Genomic DNA, 17235 nt, shown 5'->3' on the forward strand with positions numbered 1-17235 from the left:
GGGAAATAATATCTGTTCCCCAAATTAAGATATTTTCTCCAAAGAGAGTAACTGAATTCAAATATTCCCCCAGACATTTACTAGCTGTATGATTTTGGACAAGTCACTGCTTGTCTCATTTTCCTTATCTGTAAAATGAGTTGGAGAATGAAATGGCAAATCTTTAGTACCTTTGCCAAGAAAACCCAAATAGGGTAAAAAGACAGATATAGCTGAAATGACTAAATAACAAAACTGCAAATAAGCACAATTCATTGAAATCTTGTCCTCTGATTTTATAAACTTTTCATATAAACATATGTATATAGTTATATAAAATTAGACAAGTATCAAGGCTTTTTATTTTCGTGCATGAGGAGTTCTCCCCTTTTTTTTAGCAAGCATCCCTATTTAATAGAGAGATATTGGATAATATCTCTCTTATAGAGAGATTTGGATATAGTGAGGATTGGATAATAGAGAATAATGCATTCAGTAGAAATACTTTGGCAAGAAGTATGGAATTAAGAGATTTGCATAGGTTCTCACAACTATTAAATGCCAGATGATAGATTTAAACCCACTTTTCCATCTCAAGTTATGTAAAAATTAAGCTAACCTGCTACTACAGAAAAATGATATAGCCACATGTATAATTATATCAATTAATAGGTTTATATAAATGAGCATAACATGCTCATATATTACTGAGAGAAAGTATACTATACATTATAAAAGGAATAAATTCACAATATATGTAATTTCAAAATCTCTAATATTATTCATTTAAGTTTAATTGTCCCTCAATACTTAAGAAGAGTACATTAGCAAAAGGTCAGAAATAAGAAATCTAGTCTGAAGCCTGAAGCACATTTTGGAAATTATTGGGATGAGATATGTAACAAGTCTTCAAGTATGATCTGCTGCCTCAAGGAGTCACTATTGGCGTATATAAACCAAAACTTAATGTCAGTGTATGGCTATCAGCTCTGAGTGAAATTTTAGATAAGGAGAATGAGGTCTACTGGAAACCCATTCAATTTGTCAACAGAGGACTCACTGATCCTGAAGCCTGTTACGCTATCCACAAAGTGGAACTCTTGACTTTGAAGTAAGCTGTCACTGATAAATTTCCAGACTTTATTTAGAACATAAATTCAGGTATGGAGAGATAATAAACCACTGGTATATTTTAATTAACACTAAGTTGCTTGTTATTTTCCTGACCTAGATCACAGTACTAGCCATCAATTAGTTTAGTGTGCACTAGTTTTTAAGGGGGATAGATAACTTGCTCTGTAGGCTTTACATGTTAAAAGTAATAGTGATATTCTTAGAAGAGAGGAAGGTGATAGGTGATACAACAATGCCAGGCCATGAACAGGATGAAATGAGTTCTACCTGATAATGTGTTTGCTATTAAATGTCAATTCTGTCATCCTTTAATGCCAGGCAGCAGGAACAAATGCAAGATAAAGATACACACACAAACACACACACACACACACACACACACACACACACACACACGAATAACAAGAAGGGGTAAGAGGATATAATCTCTATAGAATCAAGTTTTGTTCTCCAGAGGGTACCTTACTCTTGAAAAATGGCAGAGTATAGCTTTTCAATGAAATTTTAAATAATTATTTATCTAAGAAGAATTAGAAACATACTAAAGCAAAAGAGTTTATGCTACCTGAGACCTGCTGCTCCATGCTGATGAATACAATAATTTTAGAACTTGGGAACAAGAAAGAACTTTGCATCTGCTAGAGATGAAATTCTATTAGTCCAATATGACATGTATCTATGTGTATCTATATATCTATATATGTAGAAAGTGTAAGACTTGAATTCAATGGGTTCAAAATAAATAGCTGTTAGCTGTGGGGTCACAATAAGTTATTTAATGTCACATTAAATTTTTCTCATCTGTAAAAGTGAGAGATATATACAAGATGTCCTAAGGATCTATAGTTTTTAACTCTATAATCTGAGAATTGAACTAATTACCTCCAAAGCATATGAACAAGCAAAACCTTGAGCTTGTGTATATAGACTTTTAAGAATTGTAATAGAAAGAATATTAGTAGTGACAGAACATTCTCTAATGCATAACCAAAAAGGAATCAGAGAAGTATTTATCTACAGATGGCTTTCCTACTAGAATCTTGTCTGATCAAGTTTGAGCCCTTGAGTTCAAGCTACTGAAGGAGATGTTGTTAACTATGCTAGGAATCAAAATCTATGCATTCATTCTCAAGGCAACCTACAAACTGAGTTAATAGGTACACTCAGTTAAGTGAAAATGTGGTAATTCTAAGGTATGGATATGTTACCAAAAATGATAATATAGGCTTAATTATCCACTGTATTGTAATTGTATCCACACTTATTTGAGCACGAATCATGTTTGTCTACTGATTTGTGCTTTGGGGTTCGAGAAGCTGAAAAAGACTGATGAACTTGATGTCAACTTTTCAACTAAGAGACAAATACATAGTGTTTTGGTGAAGAAAAAGTCATACAGGAACAAGTAATGGTGTGATGCTATGAGAAACCCCAACCAAGGGATGGAACTCCGCCAAAGGGAGCTTTGATGGGCAAGAGTAGATAGGTGAGGAAAAAATTATGGACTAGTGAAGAGATACCTATCCCAAAAGAATTGGCAAAGTGTTGGCCTATCAAATATCACCAGAGAAGAATGAAGAGTATGCAAAGATAGTACTTTATAAGTATTTATTGAGCAGAGGGGGTTTAATCAGGATAATTCCCAAGAGAACAAGAATATTAACTCAGAAGCAAATCAGATTTTACCCAAGTGTTGTAGATGACTTTTGAAACAAACAAACAAAAAAGACTCAAAAGGAGAGAATTAAGATGAAGAATAAATTATGTTTTGGCAGTATCCAAAGGTTAGGCAAGTCAGTCATGTGAAACCTGTAAAGGGAAACTCTTGACTAAATTATTGACTAAATATTCTAGTTGTGGAGGTTCCAAGGAATCAGCAGTCATTTCTAGAATTGGACTCACTGAGAACCAGCAGCTGTGATAGCCTGGATAATCTGGAATACTAATAATGTGAGTCTGAGTCATTTAGAGGCTAATGATTGAGGAGTGGAGGCCAGTTGGGTTTGAACTAAATCGTTGACATCAGGACACAGTAGATGAGTCAGTGTGGCTAGAACATATACAATAGGTGCTTAATAAATTCTGACTAACTAGATTTGATTAGGCTGACTTAGGAGTCTTCAGAAGGAATGGAAGAAGCAGTTATCCATAAAGCCAGATGATATCCAATGATGGAGTGAAGTTATATTAATTTCATAGATAACCTCAATCTAGAGTTTTATTTACTGCATTTGACCTAGGTTTTGCCTGTGATCAGTTCATTTCTAAAATTACTTGAGATGAACTTAGTGTATAAAAAATCAGTGAAAGATTCATTGCATATTTTCTCCTATACTACTCATGGAATTCTAGACTTCTCAAATTAGCACATCCTTTCCCCTGACCAAACCAAGAAAAGTTTAGTGTTTTTTGCTTTTTAGTGATACATTATTAATGCAATTTTTCTTACACTTTTACATTTTCAGTCAAAGTGAAAGTAAGAAGTACTGTTATATCATGTAGCATATCCCTTCTCCTGCTCTGATGAGGTCGCTAGTAAACACTAGAATAACCAATGTCATGAAGATAGATGCACATGTATGTACCAAGGAAATTTCCCAGTGACTTCTAAAGGAAACACGGGTAATATATTGATCAAGTTTAGGTTTTCCCAGCACATTCTGGGAATTCTATGTATTGACAAATCAAATGCACCAATACTTTTATATATAAGCATGTAGAAAATATAAAGTTAATACCAGTTAATGAGACTAATTCCATTAGCAGGAAAATTTCTCAGTCAAAACATAAAAAGAATTGAGTAAAGATAATTCAGATTAAAAATGATACATTCACTAATTGCCCCACATAAATCAGATCCAGTATCTGCTTCTTAATGATACATTACTTTTCTGGGAAATTTTCTATAAAATAAATGAAAATTAGTGTGTCTAATATTGCAAAATGTGCCTGATATTCTGGAGTTGATTTTATTGTTGTTGTTAAATTTCATGTTAATTTAGGTTATTCTGGATACTAATTAATGATACATATTTAAATTTTTATAAATATTCTGGTAGTCTTCTTGATAACTATGGGACTTGCAAATTGCTTACACTTATATAGAACCACTTTTAAAATCAATGTTGACTTCAATCATAGATATCTGAAATTGAATGTGTTCCATTAGCATATTGCTTTACTCTGTTTCAGGGTCTAAATAGGCAAACATTGAAAGCAATATGCATCTTTGTTATTAAATGTATTTTATAATTATAGAAAATGTCTATTACTAAGCATCAAGACAATATTTGCACAAAAAGTATATGTTAAAGGGCCTAGTGAATAATATTATAATATAATCCTGATCTTAGATCTTATGATCAATGAACATTTTACATATATGTGTGTGTGTGTGTGTGTATGTGTGTGTGTGATTTGACTATGTATATTCTTTTCAGCCTCTTAAAGCAGTTAGTACAAAATTAGACTTCTATTTGGTATACTTGGTTTTGACTGACTTGGAAAAGAAAATAAATATACATACACACACACTCATTCACACTCCTCTTTCTATTTCATTCTTTGCATTTAATCTCTGACTTAGTACTTAAAGCTAAAATTGTTTCATCATTCCGTATAAAATGAAAAGGAAAAAGGCTAATGAAAATGACAGACCAGGTAATTACTATTTTATCTATAGAAATACCAAGATTGCTGCTTGCTAAACTTGAACAGTTCCACTGGGTAGCTACAATGTGTCTATTTAGCAAATTCAAGTACTGTTCTTTTTACTCAAAGCAAGATTAAAATATATAATTTGTTCATCAAAGAAAGCACAATTCAAAATTCACTATCTTCAATTAGAAATAATAGCAAAGAAGAAATTGGCATTATGTATTATCTCCCTGACTTATGAAAGCATTAAAATTGCAGGATTTTTTTTCTTCCAAGTTTGAACATTCCCCTCCCCCCAAAAAACCCTTTTAAATAAAAAGAAAGGTTATTTGGTACTAGTATAAAACTAGCAGTTTTGTGGTTATATTAACTGCAAAATTCATTTTTTTAATCACCTGATTGAATTTTTCAAATTTTAGTTTTTTTTTAAACCTTGACTTAAGTGAAATTAACAAACTCATATATTCATATACTATATAGAATGTTTTTCTAGATTTTTCCATTAACTTCAAACTGAAAGACTGAATTTAATATTCCATAATACTAAAAAAAATCCCATAGTCTCCAAGTAAAGAAATTGATTAAAACCACTACACTTAATGTCTACATTTTGTTTAATGAACAATAAATACCTTTGCTCAAAAATCATTAAAGTACATTTTAAAGTCACTACATTTTTTCTTTTGTTTTATAGGTTGGCTTAACAAGTAGGTTTCCTGAGTTTTGGAATAATATATTTAGACTCTAAAGCAATTTTTTTCATAATTAATTTGCAGATGTTATTTTAATGTATTTAGAAAATTAATGGTCATATATAATCCCCCCATCTCCAGAACAGAAAAAGAGAGGGAAGATAGCAAATAATGACAACAATTGAACAATGTCTGATTAAAAAATCAATTAAAATTGATTAAAAATGAAAAATGTTAGCATTCCCCAATAAACTAGTTAAATAGAGGGGAGGAATTTCTGTTATTTATGTCCCTCAGTGAAAAGAGAAGATTACACATGTTCAGTTCTATAAGGCATTTTATGATTTTCATAATGGCTGAGAAGTGACAGTAGGTAAGAATCCATGACAAAATGATTAATGAAGATAAAGCAATTATTCGCATAATATTTTAAAATAATTTAATGATTTAATAAGTTCAATAACTGGAGCTAAAGTTGATGGATCAATATCTTATATTAAGATGATTTTTTTCCTGGCTATACTATTTAAAATAAAAATCTCTAGCTGGTATATCAAGTAAATTAATTCTTACCCTACTGAGTGGGTTCCCCCCCCATATACCACTACCACATTGGCAATAAGATGTGGTTGAATATTTAATTAAAAACTGTATCCTCCAAAGATTAGACTCTTCACATGGTATACTTTTTCCACACAAAGAATTTTTGAATGCTTGTGCTAATAATAAAGGGTACACTTAATTAAAATAAATCTCTGCACATGTAGCTCTTTTATACTTCTCTTTTTAAATTATAAGTTTAATTTAATTAGTGTTGGCGCACACTTTAACACCTTGCCCTACATTTGGGGGATGTTATATGTTTTAAGTAAACAGAAGAATCCATATATTACTTTCTAATCTTCACTTGAAATCTCTGGGCTAGAAACTCTGCTGTTGTTTAGTCATATGTAATTCTTGGTGACCTCACTGGCAAAGATACTAGACCAGTTTGTAGTTTTCTTCTCCAGTTCAGTTTATAGTTGAGTAAAATGAGACAAACAGGGTTAAGTGCCTTGTACAGGGTTATGTGATTAGCAAATTTCTGAGGTCAAATTTGAATTCATGAAGATGTATCTTCTGAGCTTTAGCCACTTCATCCTAGCTTTCACCTGAGCTATCTGAAGCTCTCTCTTACCAATGGCAAAAATCCTTGATAAAAGAAGCCACACTTCAACTTCACTTAAAAACCATTCATCTTTAATTAATGGCACATTTAAAGGGAAATGTCTATTTCACAGCAGCCTATTTACCTATAACTCCTTTAAAGTAAAAGTATATATTAAGAAATATCATGATAAGAGAAAAACATTTTTCATAACTTCAGACAGTCAAGTAGAGCAGAGAAAAAAAACTCCTAATTGTTTTTAATTGGATTATGAAAAATCTCCCATAAAATGGTATATTTTGAACGTCTTTGACACTAAGAAAGTATTTGGCTCTAGAGTTAAAGAAACCCTTCCCACTACAAATAATTCAATTAGTAAATTAATTTTTTATGCAATGGAAAAGGAAGTTATTTTTTAAAACCCACTAGTCAATGCCTCATTGCTATAGTTCAAAAGATGAAGTACAAAGGATCATTTCCCACATTTTCCCACAGAAAAAACTATTTAAATGAAGTAAAATTGGAGCAATTCCCTATTCTTTTCTCTCATGCCCAAAGAAAAGAAAATCTATAAACAATAAGAAATCCTAGTAAACAATGAAAATGAAGATGAGTTCTATAGAAAGATTTTATAAACTCAGGTAAGACATAAAGAGGATTTAGGGATTGTGGAGAGTACAGAATCAATTAATCAATAATGAAACACCGAGTTACAAGTCAAGAGGAGAAAAAATTCAATTCTGTATAGCATGAAAACACTATTGTGGGATTTGCAGCTAAATCACAACTTTTGGCCAAAAGATGACATTAAAAATCACAGCACGTTACATACTACAACTCTCAACAAGTAGTACAGTCATACTGGAACTTTATATTTATTCACATTAGGATATAAGAAACAACCACAAAACATAAATCGAACAGGTGGAAATTTATTTATCTACTCCAATTCCCTTTATTAGCTATTTTGCAATGTCTTACTCTTAAAGTGCAGATTATGAAGTTAACTATTCCCTTTGAAGGAACACCCCCCACACACACACCCCACACATACCTCCCCCAACGAAATTTCTATATGATGTATACTATTTCTAAACCACTGTTAGGAGGGCATAGGTTTGGAGTTGGGTTATTTCTGCCCAAACTCCAACCCCTCAAGAAATTTCTAGGTAACTCTTGTTTAAAGGCGTGTAACTGTGCAATGGGAGCAAAATTAGAGAGAGGAAGAGATCCATTAAACATGCCTGATAGGAAATTCAAAGTTATATATTAGCAAAGGATTCAAGTATGAAACAGATGTACAATTTGTGATTAACAAAAGATATAATTTCCAAATGTCAACAATGCAGGGAATGAGTAATGAAGGGATGGCAGAGAGGCAAGCTATTTGAAGCATCAGTATCTGGTTGTTCTCACTGATATCTACTATGTTACTGAGTAACATCTCCCAGAAACCTGATGTCTCCCAGACACCTGATGTAGTGCCACTGAGGGACTAAAGTATCTATATACATCTGCCCATAGTAAACTCTGAGCACCACTGACCTTTATCTTTTTATTTCTTGACCATTGTGCAGAGTTGAATCAAAGAGGAAATGATATATCCATATTCACTGACAACCTTTGGTTTCTGCACTCCCAGACCAGACTGCATATAAGGGCCTTAGAAAGGAGGAACCCAACAGCGTTATATTTTTCAATGGGGGAAATATTGTTCTAGTGCACCTACCATTTTTTGGTTTGTTTTTAACACCTTTTTTTTTTAATTTCCTCTTTAAACTGTAAGCACCAACATCTTGTATCATGTTTTAACTTTGTTATCTCCCTTTCTTCTCCATCATTCTGAAAACACTTTTTATATATTTACTAGATGCTAAAAAATCTTTGTGGAATGAGTAAATGTATTCCATTCCCAAACACATGTGATTCTGTCCCTATATAAAAATTACTTACAATTATATAATGCTTTAAAAATGACAAAACACTTTTCTTGCTACAAAGGAAGCAACAGTATTAACTCTACTCCAAAGACAAGAAAACTTGGATTCTGAAAGAATTGCAGATGATTACCAACAGGTAAGTCTCTAATAGATATTGTCAACCCCTAATTTTAGCACTTCACTTCTTACTTAAACTCCCTAATAGATTTCATTAGCACCATACTCTTACTGAATCTGATTTATGAGACAAATAAAATGCCATATACTATGCAGCATGTCCCAAAAGTCTTAGTGCAATTTTAAACTATTACGGGATAAAGTTGTAATAAGACTCTGGGGACATCCTGGATTTTTCCTTTATTGTGTTTTATATAAAATTTTTAACTCATAAAGATGATGTCTAAGACTAAAATATCAAAGGGTGCTGAATTTCAACTTTTCTTATTATCTGTCAAGAAGAGGCATGAGCTAGTAGTTCTAATAGAATTCTAGTAAATTTTCTTTCTTTCTTTCTTTCTTTTTAAAAGAATTACTCCCTCTACTGCTCTAGAAAGTCACTGACCTACATCACAGAAGAAAAAAAATTAACTATTTCATACAGTTAAACCTCCCTAGTTTGAACTAGAGAGAATGGAGCAAGGAATCATATTACGGAGCATTTAAACATACAAATGGTTTTTATTATTTTCAAACATATAACTCAAAGTGAGAAAATGATTGCTTAGTCAATTTGATGTCTCATAGATATCCTCAGGGAGTTTGCTTTGACTAAATAAGAATGATATGTAAATTAGCATATCAATTTTGTAGGCCTGTAAATTATACTTGAGTGTTCACTAATGCTTAAAAGTTTGTTCCTAAGCTTTTCCTCCTGACATATTTTTATGCTAGTAATTACTATCTGAAAAATTGCTTTGTTTAGAGAGGAGTAAATTATTCCTTGTCTGAGTGATAATGAATGTCAAATTAATAGAATAGAGCAATTTGGTTTTTCTGAATATAAAAAATGAGAACAAAAATAGTGGAATTATTGACGCCAATTTTGTTAAAAGCCACATTTCTATATACTAGATATCTCTGATTCACATTAATGCTCATCATTAGACTATGAAGTCCTTGAATGCAACAACTAGTTTTTTTGTTTTGTTTTGTTTTGCTTTTTTTTTTTTTTTAATTTTTGTTTGTGTGTAAGGTTGCTTTTTTCTCTCTTCTTTGTATCTCCAGCACTTGACACAATATTTGGCACATAGTGGATACTTAAAAAGTGCTAGTTGACTAACTGACCAAATCATGAATATGCTCTAACTACTGACATAAAAATATACATATACATATATGTAGATTATATATGATACAGCAATAAATGATGCATAAATTGTTCATGTTCAGTACTAATTCAATATTATTGTACTCTGGTGTGGTTTACTCTGTCTTTATATTTGGTAGTAGTGTTAGCACATAGAACACTAGTTGGTGCTAGCTAATAACAGATTTGTGAAGTCCAAAGCTAAAATTGTTTGTATAAGACAAGACAGAACTCTAATTCTGAGAGAGAATTGCAAGTATTAACATACACACACATACACAATCCAGTCTTTAAACTGTGAAGAGCTTTCATGTCTACCAGCCAAAGCAAGCAGCAATCCCTAGGAGCAAAAGATTCTCAGCAACCCCAGAGACAATGAGAATACAGACAAAAAAAGAGTCACTCCTAAAAGTCCAATTATTTTCACAAAGAATATCTGTTAAATAAATTCTTGTTTTTATTTTAAACAGATATTATATTTGATGCACTTATAAACAGAAAAAAAAGTGTAGCTTCTTTCAGTTTTGTTATTTTCTTTCTTAATCACTGAATAAATCTAAATCTTAAATCCCTCCTGGAAACATCCTCCTTAATGCACATAAGACAATAAGAACAATTATCCTTCCTATTTTAAAGTAGTTCGCTTAACTTTCTTAATTATTTATAATATTTTTATCCACAGAATCAATTTATACTATTTTGAGATCAAAATATGAAAATTCTATTATGGAAGAAACAATCATGTCATTCTAAAGTACCCCTAAAGAAATATTTTCTTATCTCAAGGAATAAGAAGTGACAATAAGGAAAAAGATTAGGATGAAGAAAGAGTTATGAGTGATGAAAGATACTCAAAGTTTTACTGAATATGAAATACAATGAAGGGGAAGACCTGTGCCTAACTGGAATAATCCAGTTCTGTGTGTTTTATAACTTCAATCAAAGGTTAACAAGTTATTAATAGAAATGCTGATATAGTTGAAAGTAGGTAATAACAATGATAAAGGTGATGAATTGGGAATTGGGAATTTTATGGACCACAGAATCCAGATTACATAAGGGACATTTACTTAGACATTCAAGGAATTGAATTAACTAAGTGGGAAAAAAGAATTGTATTGAATTTATGCACACAGCAAATAAGACTACATTTATTTTTCCAAGGAATAAGCAGAAGGACCTGGTCCTTAGGGTAAAGTGGCTTAAACATTCAAACAATTTTTTAGCTGATCAAGGGAATTAAAGTGATTTTTTTTAAAAGAAATTCTTCAGGAGAGATAAGCAACTACTTAGTCTTTCTATGCAAGGTATCCTTTAATTTCTCCCTTTATTCTTTTCTTAATATTAATCCATTTATCCTTCACAGTGATTATCTTTATTGATTCTGTATTTCCCTGTCATTAGTCTTTTAAACACCCACACCCACACACACATGTGCATGAACTAGAAAGGAATCTTTGGAAACCTTAATTTATCTATTCTTATCTAGTTCTTTCCTCCTCCCTTTTCACCCCCATTCCATTATGGTTTGGACCAACCTTTCCATGGTTATAACAGCTGAACTTTTGAGGATGAGCTCACAACTTCTTTCTCCTTCCATTCTGGGGGTCTTTTAATCAATTTAAAGAAATCTTATATCATCCACCCACAGAGTAAAAAAACAAACCTAAAATCATGAACAGCCTAGGTTTGGAAGCATATAGGGAAAATAACAACACAGCAGAACTCTAGGACAACTGACAGGAAGGATGGATTTATTAACTTTTACACTTTATATGTATGTTCTTCAAAGGCACGAGTAATTAAAGGAAGAATCATTCGTAGACTAGGGCTAGCTTGCTTTTCTCCCCACAGCCCTCCACCTAGATAATTGAAGTGAATACGATCTTATTAGAGCCCTGGCATGTTCGCTGAATTTGGGAAAACCAAAGCGTCAGCCAAGTCGGCAGGCTTCTTCCGAGCTACACTGCAGGAGTGACAGCCAAGCCCTGCGCTGATTGTTGGAGATATCAGAGGATTGCAAACTTGAAGGGACTGCAGAATTCATATAGCCCAATCCCATCATTTTGGCGCTACAGGCCGGGGAGTTGTGACTGCTCCAAGGTCACGGCCGTACTAGGCAGTAGGGGAGCAGCCAGAGCTTGGGCTGAGCTCGGATCTCCTTAGTTCCAATGGCAGGCTTCTTGCTACAGCATCATAGAGCCTGAAGCCACTTCTGTGTTTCCAAGGTGGGGGAGCTCCAGTTTCAGAGAGGAAGGCTCGGGCTGTAATAGGTTTTTCCTTCCTTCCCTTCCGTCTGCTCAGCTTCTCAGGAAAGCCAAGGACAATTGCCACTACTTTAGACTCTAGGGCCAAAAAATCACAGCGTAAGTCTCATCTGACCTCCTTCTCTCCATCCCACGTCCTTCTTCCCCTCCTTCCCTCCACTTCTTCTCCCAAGTGACTTAGACTTCTGGTTAGTTTGTTTTAAGGTACGTTACATTCGTAAGGCGAGGAAATAAACTAGCCGTTGCCGGAAGAAGGGCTCGGAGTAGCTCGAGCTAAGTATCTGTGAATGCCAGTGTTGGAAGTTTCTCTGCAGAGCTGAGGAGGGCAGGAGTGGGCATGGGTGCGGAGGAATGCATTCACCGGTGCCCACGCTCAATTACTTACTGCTCTGGGGTTTCCAGTCGCTCCCGGAGAAGTAACAAACGGGTGTTTGCACTTCAAAGTGTGTCTAGCTCTTTCCTTATCACAAGCAGCTTCCTTTAGGCGCTGCTCCTGCTCTTGGCAAAAAAAAACGAAACACAAACATGCACGCGCCTACGAAACGCGATGGGTATAAAAGACATTTGGCATTTTGTGTCATCGCTAACTACAAAACCACGACCTCACCAAGTGCATATTTTTATGATGCCTCTAGGCACTGTCCATTTTACGTCGATTCGGGGTGATTGACTATGTGTTCAGCAGAAAGTGAAGATACATACGCTGTCTATTCATTCCAAAAGGCGGTAGCGTATCTAGGAACTGTGCCCCACTGGTACACACACACACACACACACACACACACACACACACACACCAAACATACCACAGTGCATCAGACACAAATGTAAAAAGGAACTTCTCTCGAGGAGGTGGGGAGATAGAAAGTCAGGCGGCTTTGAGTCAAAAGAAATCAGTAGGCGCAGAGAAATCCCGGGGTTCGCGAGTGGGGAACAGGGGGCGCCTCGCTTACCTTGGGCTGCTGAGCCCGGACTGCTGGCGCTAAGGATGGCTAGGGCAGGTAACACCAACATCTGAAGCAAGTATCCCAGTCCCAATCCGCAGCGGGCCGTTGTCGCCTCTAGACCTTTCCTCATCTTGACTGGAGGAACAAGTAAGATACAGTAACACCCAAATAAACGGGGTTTAAAAAAAAAAAAAAAAAAAGTGGAGGGCGGGTGGCAGATGATGGAAGAGCGCCCGGCAACAGCGGAATTCTTTGCGGAAAGCAGCTGAAAAAGCAGTAGGCGAACCTCCCCCGCCTCCCCCCAAATATTCCACTCCACTTTCTGGAAGAGCAGGGCGAGGCGGGGCTGCAAAGAGGGGAGCTGCTGAGCAATAGTTCTAGGAGGACTCTGAGGGCGCGACTCCCGACTGGCAGAACCGAGGCGCGTCTCCGTGTCCGTGTTCGGCAGTCACCACTTGGGAAGTCCCCGGAGCCCGAGAAGTCCCCTGCCCGCAGCAACAGCTCCGGCAGCAACAGCAGCAGCAGTCTCAGCAACAGCGGAGCAGCAACACCGCGCCCAGAGCCAGCACTGCTTATAGCGGCCCCTTCTCTGTGCAGAGCGCACACAGGCTCCGGGAGAGGGGGAGGAGGAGGAGGAGGAGGAAGAGGAGGAGGAGGAGGAAGAGGAAGGAGGAAGACAAGAGTGAGGGGCTTCCTTCTTCCAACCTCAGCTTTCTTGGACCAACTGCGTGGCAGACGAAAGGTATCTTGGCGATTGCTGCGAAGTGTCCAGGAATGGTCATTTCAGTCTTGGGCTCAAGTCTCCCGGAATTTGCTGGACCTTGCCACGGAGACGGAGACAGAGCATCTTAACTCTGGGAGTGTGCGTGTGCGCGCGCGAGTGTGGTGTGTGTGTGTGTGTGTGTGTGTGTGTGTGTGTGTGTACGCAAGCGCGCGCGTTTATCTGTGTGTTGTGTTATGCAATCTGTCGGACTAGACAGCCATGCATATCTTGTGTTGATGCATGTAAGACATTCTACACACACGGAACTGGCAGAGAGAGGAGAAACTGCAGCGAGTGCATCTTATACTGGGACTGCGAGAGGGAGCGCTCGCCCAGGCACGTTTATCCAGCCAATGGAGCCGGGCCCTGCGCAGCCTTCTCCGAGGTAGCGGCAAAGCCTGAGCCAGACTCCTTTGGACTGGACTCACCTTCCGGCGCTGACTACTGAATCACATCAGACAGAGTCTGGGTGGGTCTCGTCCCCGGTGGGAAAAAGACATCAAGGTTCTGCAGTGACACCCACGTCTGGAGTTCTTAGAGTCCTCCGCTAGTAGTCAGTGACAAGGTGGGATTTCCTTTCTCCCGTTACTTCTCTATGTCCAATGCTGGCTAACACAATCGTCCCGGGGGTACTAAATGAAAACCCATCCTTCCAAAGTAAAAATTGTACTTACTGTTTTCATTGATTGTGTCGTTCACCTTGGCCCCTTCTAGGGGAAAATAAGTGTGGAAGTCGCAGAGGAAGCCAAAGTCTGGGAATCAATAAATGCCAGGATTTTCAAATGCTCAGCAAGAGTGATGGGCAAATATTCTCCATCCCACTTAAAGTGAGAAACTATGCTGGGAGAGTATAAAGGCAGAGCATCGGATCCCAATTAGGGAATCCTTGACCTTAGCTACAATATAAACACCTGGGTGACTAGTCTAAGGAAAGGAAAAGAAAGCAGTCACAAAACAGGATAATAGGAGTTATCTTTTGAATTTTGTACCTTTTGTAATCTAATGCTACAAAACACCAGGCCCCTTCCAGACATTCTGAAATGTTCTCTTAGAATAGATTTGGAATTGTAAGACATTTTAGAAGCTTTCACTTGTCCAGACCCCTCATTTTTCAGACCAGGGAACCAAGGTCCTGGGGGGTTAAATTATTTGCCTAAGGTTATATAGTAAATAACTGAGTAAGGATTTCATTTCCACTTCTTACTACAAATGCTCTTCTCAGTTAACAAGCTGCCTCTTGCCCCCAGAAGTTCTTCATTTGTAAGATCTTATTCAATTTCCCTTTCACCCCTCAAGGATTCTTACTCTTACCAAATCGAGTTGTCCACACTGCTCTTGACTTAGGTCATAAAAGCAGTTGAAAGACTTCATGTTGTAGTGAAAAGAACATTGTATGAGTAACCAGGTGGAAGTTCCATTTCCAGACATTGATGGAATTGTCAATTGATTTCCAGCTAATGGTTTTCTCAATTGATAAAATGGAGATTACAATAGTTATTGGGCAAGTACTGAAAAAAGTTCATGGAAACATTAAAGAGCTATAGAAATTGAGATAGAATTGAATTAACTCATAAAACACAACTTTTCTAAAAAGATCAAATGAAGTCTCTATTTGTCTTTAAGATTTATCAAGCAGAAGAAAAGAGAAGCTTAAGTTCAAGGAATGGACCAACTTTTCAGTTACACCCCCGGAGAGTTTATTTAAATGGAAAAGCTCCTTATCCAAGATATGGATTAATAATTTTTAATGGATAAGATAAAGTGCTAAAATATGTTGTTGTTGTTTTTTTTTTTGGAAAGGGTGTGAATGTGTTTGTATGTAGGCTGTATGTATGGGTATGTAAGCAGAAAGATAGTATTGTACAGTTTAGGGAGCTGACCTCAGAATCAGGATGACCTAGTTCAAGTGCCATCTCTGACACATACTGGCTATGTGACCCTAAGAAAATCCCTAAACTCAAAGCATCTCAACAACTCTTCTAGGCTATAATTATAAAGACTGTTTTGCTTTGGTAGCTTCATTGAGAGCTTCCTTTACTAATGAAATGAGGCAGCAGAGTACAGTAGAAAGCATCCTGGATCTGGATCCAGATCAAATTCCAGCAATATTTACTGGACAAATCACTTGATCTCCCTGGGTCTCAGTTTCCTCTTCTGTAAAAATGTTGTTTAGATGGTTTCTAAGATCTCTTCTAGCTGTATTAAGAGCCATGATTTTATGAATTTAAAATATGGATATGATCTTTACAAAATGTGTGCAGCAACAAGAAGGTTATAAAAACGATCAATTCTGTTCATCAGAATTGATCAACATGGCTCTTTTCAACAATGAGATGATTGAGGCCAGTTTCGATGATCTTGTGATGAAGAGAGCCATCTGCACATAAAGAGAGAGGACTATGGGAAAATACAACATTGCATTTTTCTTTTTTGTTGTTTACTTGCATTTTGTTTTCTTTCTCATTTTTTTCCTTTTTAATCTATTTTTTTTGTGCAGCAAGATAATTGTAGAAATATGTATAGAAGAATTACACATGTTTAACATCTATTGGATTACTTGCCATCTAGGGGAAGAGATGGGAGGAAGGGGGGAATTTGGAACACAAGGTTTTGCAAGGGTCAGTGTTGAAAAATTACCATGCATATGTTTTGAAAATAAAAAGCTTTAATAAAATTAAAAAATATATATGTGTGAGACCTTCAGTTTGTATCAGGTCATAGGGTAATAGTTGAGAAGGATCAAGTAATGAATAAAATATATACCAAGATTTCCCTAGATAATCCAGTGGGAAAGTATGTAAGTTGATCCTATAATGTATTAGATTGTAGATGGATGTCACTCCTGGGAGCATCAAAGATCCAGTTCCTGGTCACAAAAAACATTTCTTCATTATCTAATGAAAATACAAAAACACTATTTCAATTATCAGCTATTCTACACATGAACCAAGAGATGCCAGCAAGAATTAAGTTAAATTGTTAGTTTTGATGTGTGATTTTTTGGTAAGCTGTGGATTTCTCCCATTCACCAAGTAATAATCAAACCCTGACTGTCATTCATGGCTCTTATAATCTAATGTCATTCTACTTTTTTTCCCCCAGATGTATCATACTACTCTATTTCTTGTTTACTTTATTACAGTCAAACTAAATTACTTTATTTACACTTCTCCAAATACAAACTGCATTCATGTAGTTTCTCTTTCCCACTTTACCTGTATGTATTCTATAAAGTTAAATCCTAATGTCACCTCTTCCTTCTTGAAACCTCCCATCTCCTTTCTCCTCAATTAGGCTTCACATAGCACTTAGTTTTGTAATAGAACCAAACCCAAGGATTAACTCTAAGTAACCCTGGCTCTAGGGTTAAGCAGAAACCAATTCATTACTGACACCAAAAGAG

The 17235-nt window shown here is 35.9% G+C and overlaps 1 protein-coding gene across 3 annotated transcripts in view; it reads right to left on the reverse strand.

The window, feature by feature from the left end:
- The window catches only part of UNC5C (unc-5 netrin receptor C), a 400598-nt gene extending 386368 nt beyond the window's left edge, over positions 1–14230 (reverse strand). For 2 of the 3 annotated variants that reach the window (XM_074275500.1, XM_074275497.1), the window contains exon 1: positions 13076–14230. In XM_074275500.1, coding sequence (XP_074131601.1) covers positions 13076–13199 — 124 coding nt within the window. In that variant the 5' untranslated portion in view covers positions 13200–14230. The remainder of the gene's footprint in view (positions 1–13075) is intronic. The other variant, XM_074275498.1, reaches the window with a different exon arrangement.
- Positions 14231–17235: the final 3005 nt, after the last annotated feature.

The sequence above is a fragment of the Sminthopsis crassicaudata genome, chromosome 6 (genome assembly GCF_048593235.1).
Source record: "Sminthopsis crassicaudata isolate SCR6 chromosome 6, ASM4859323v1, whole genome shotgun sequence".
NCBI lineage: Eukaryota > Metazoa > Chordata > Mammalia > Dasyuromorphia > Dasyuridae > Sminthopsis > Sminthopsis crassicaudata.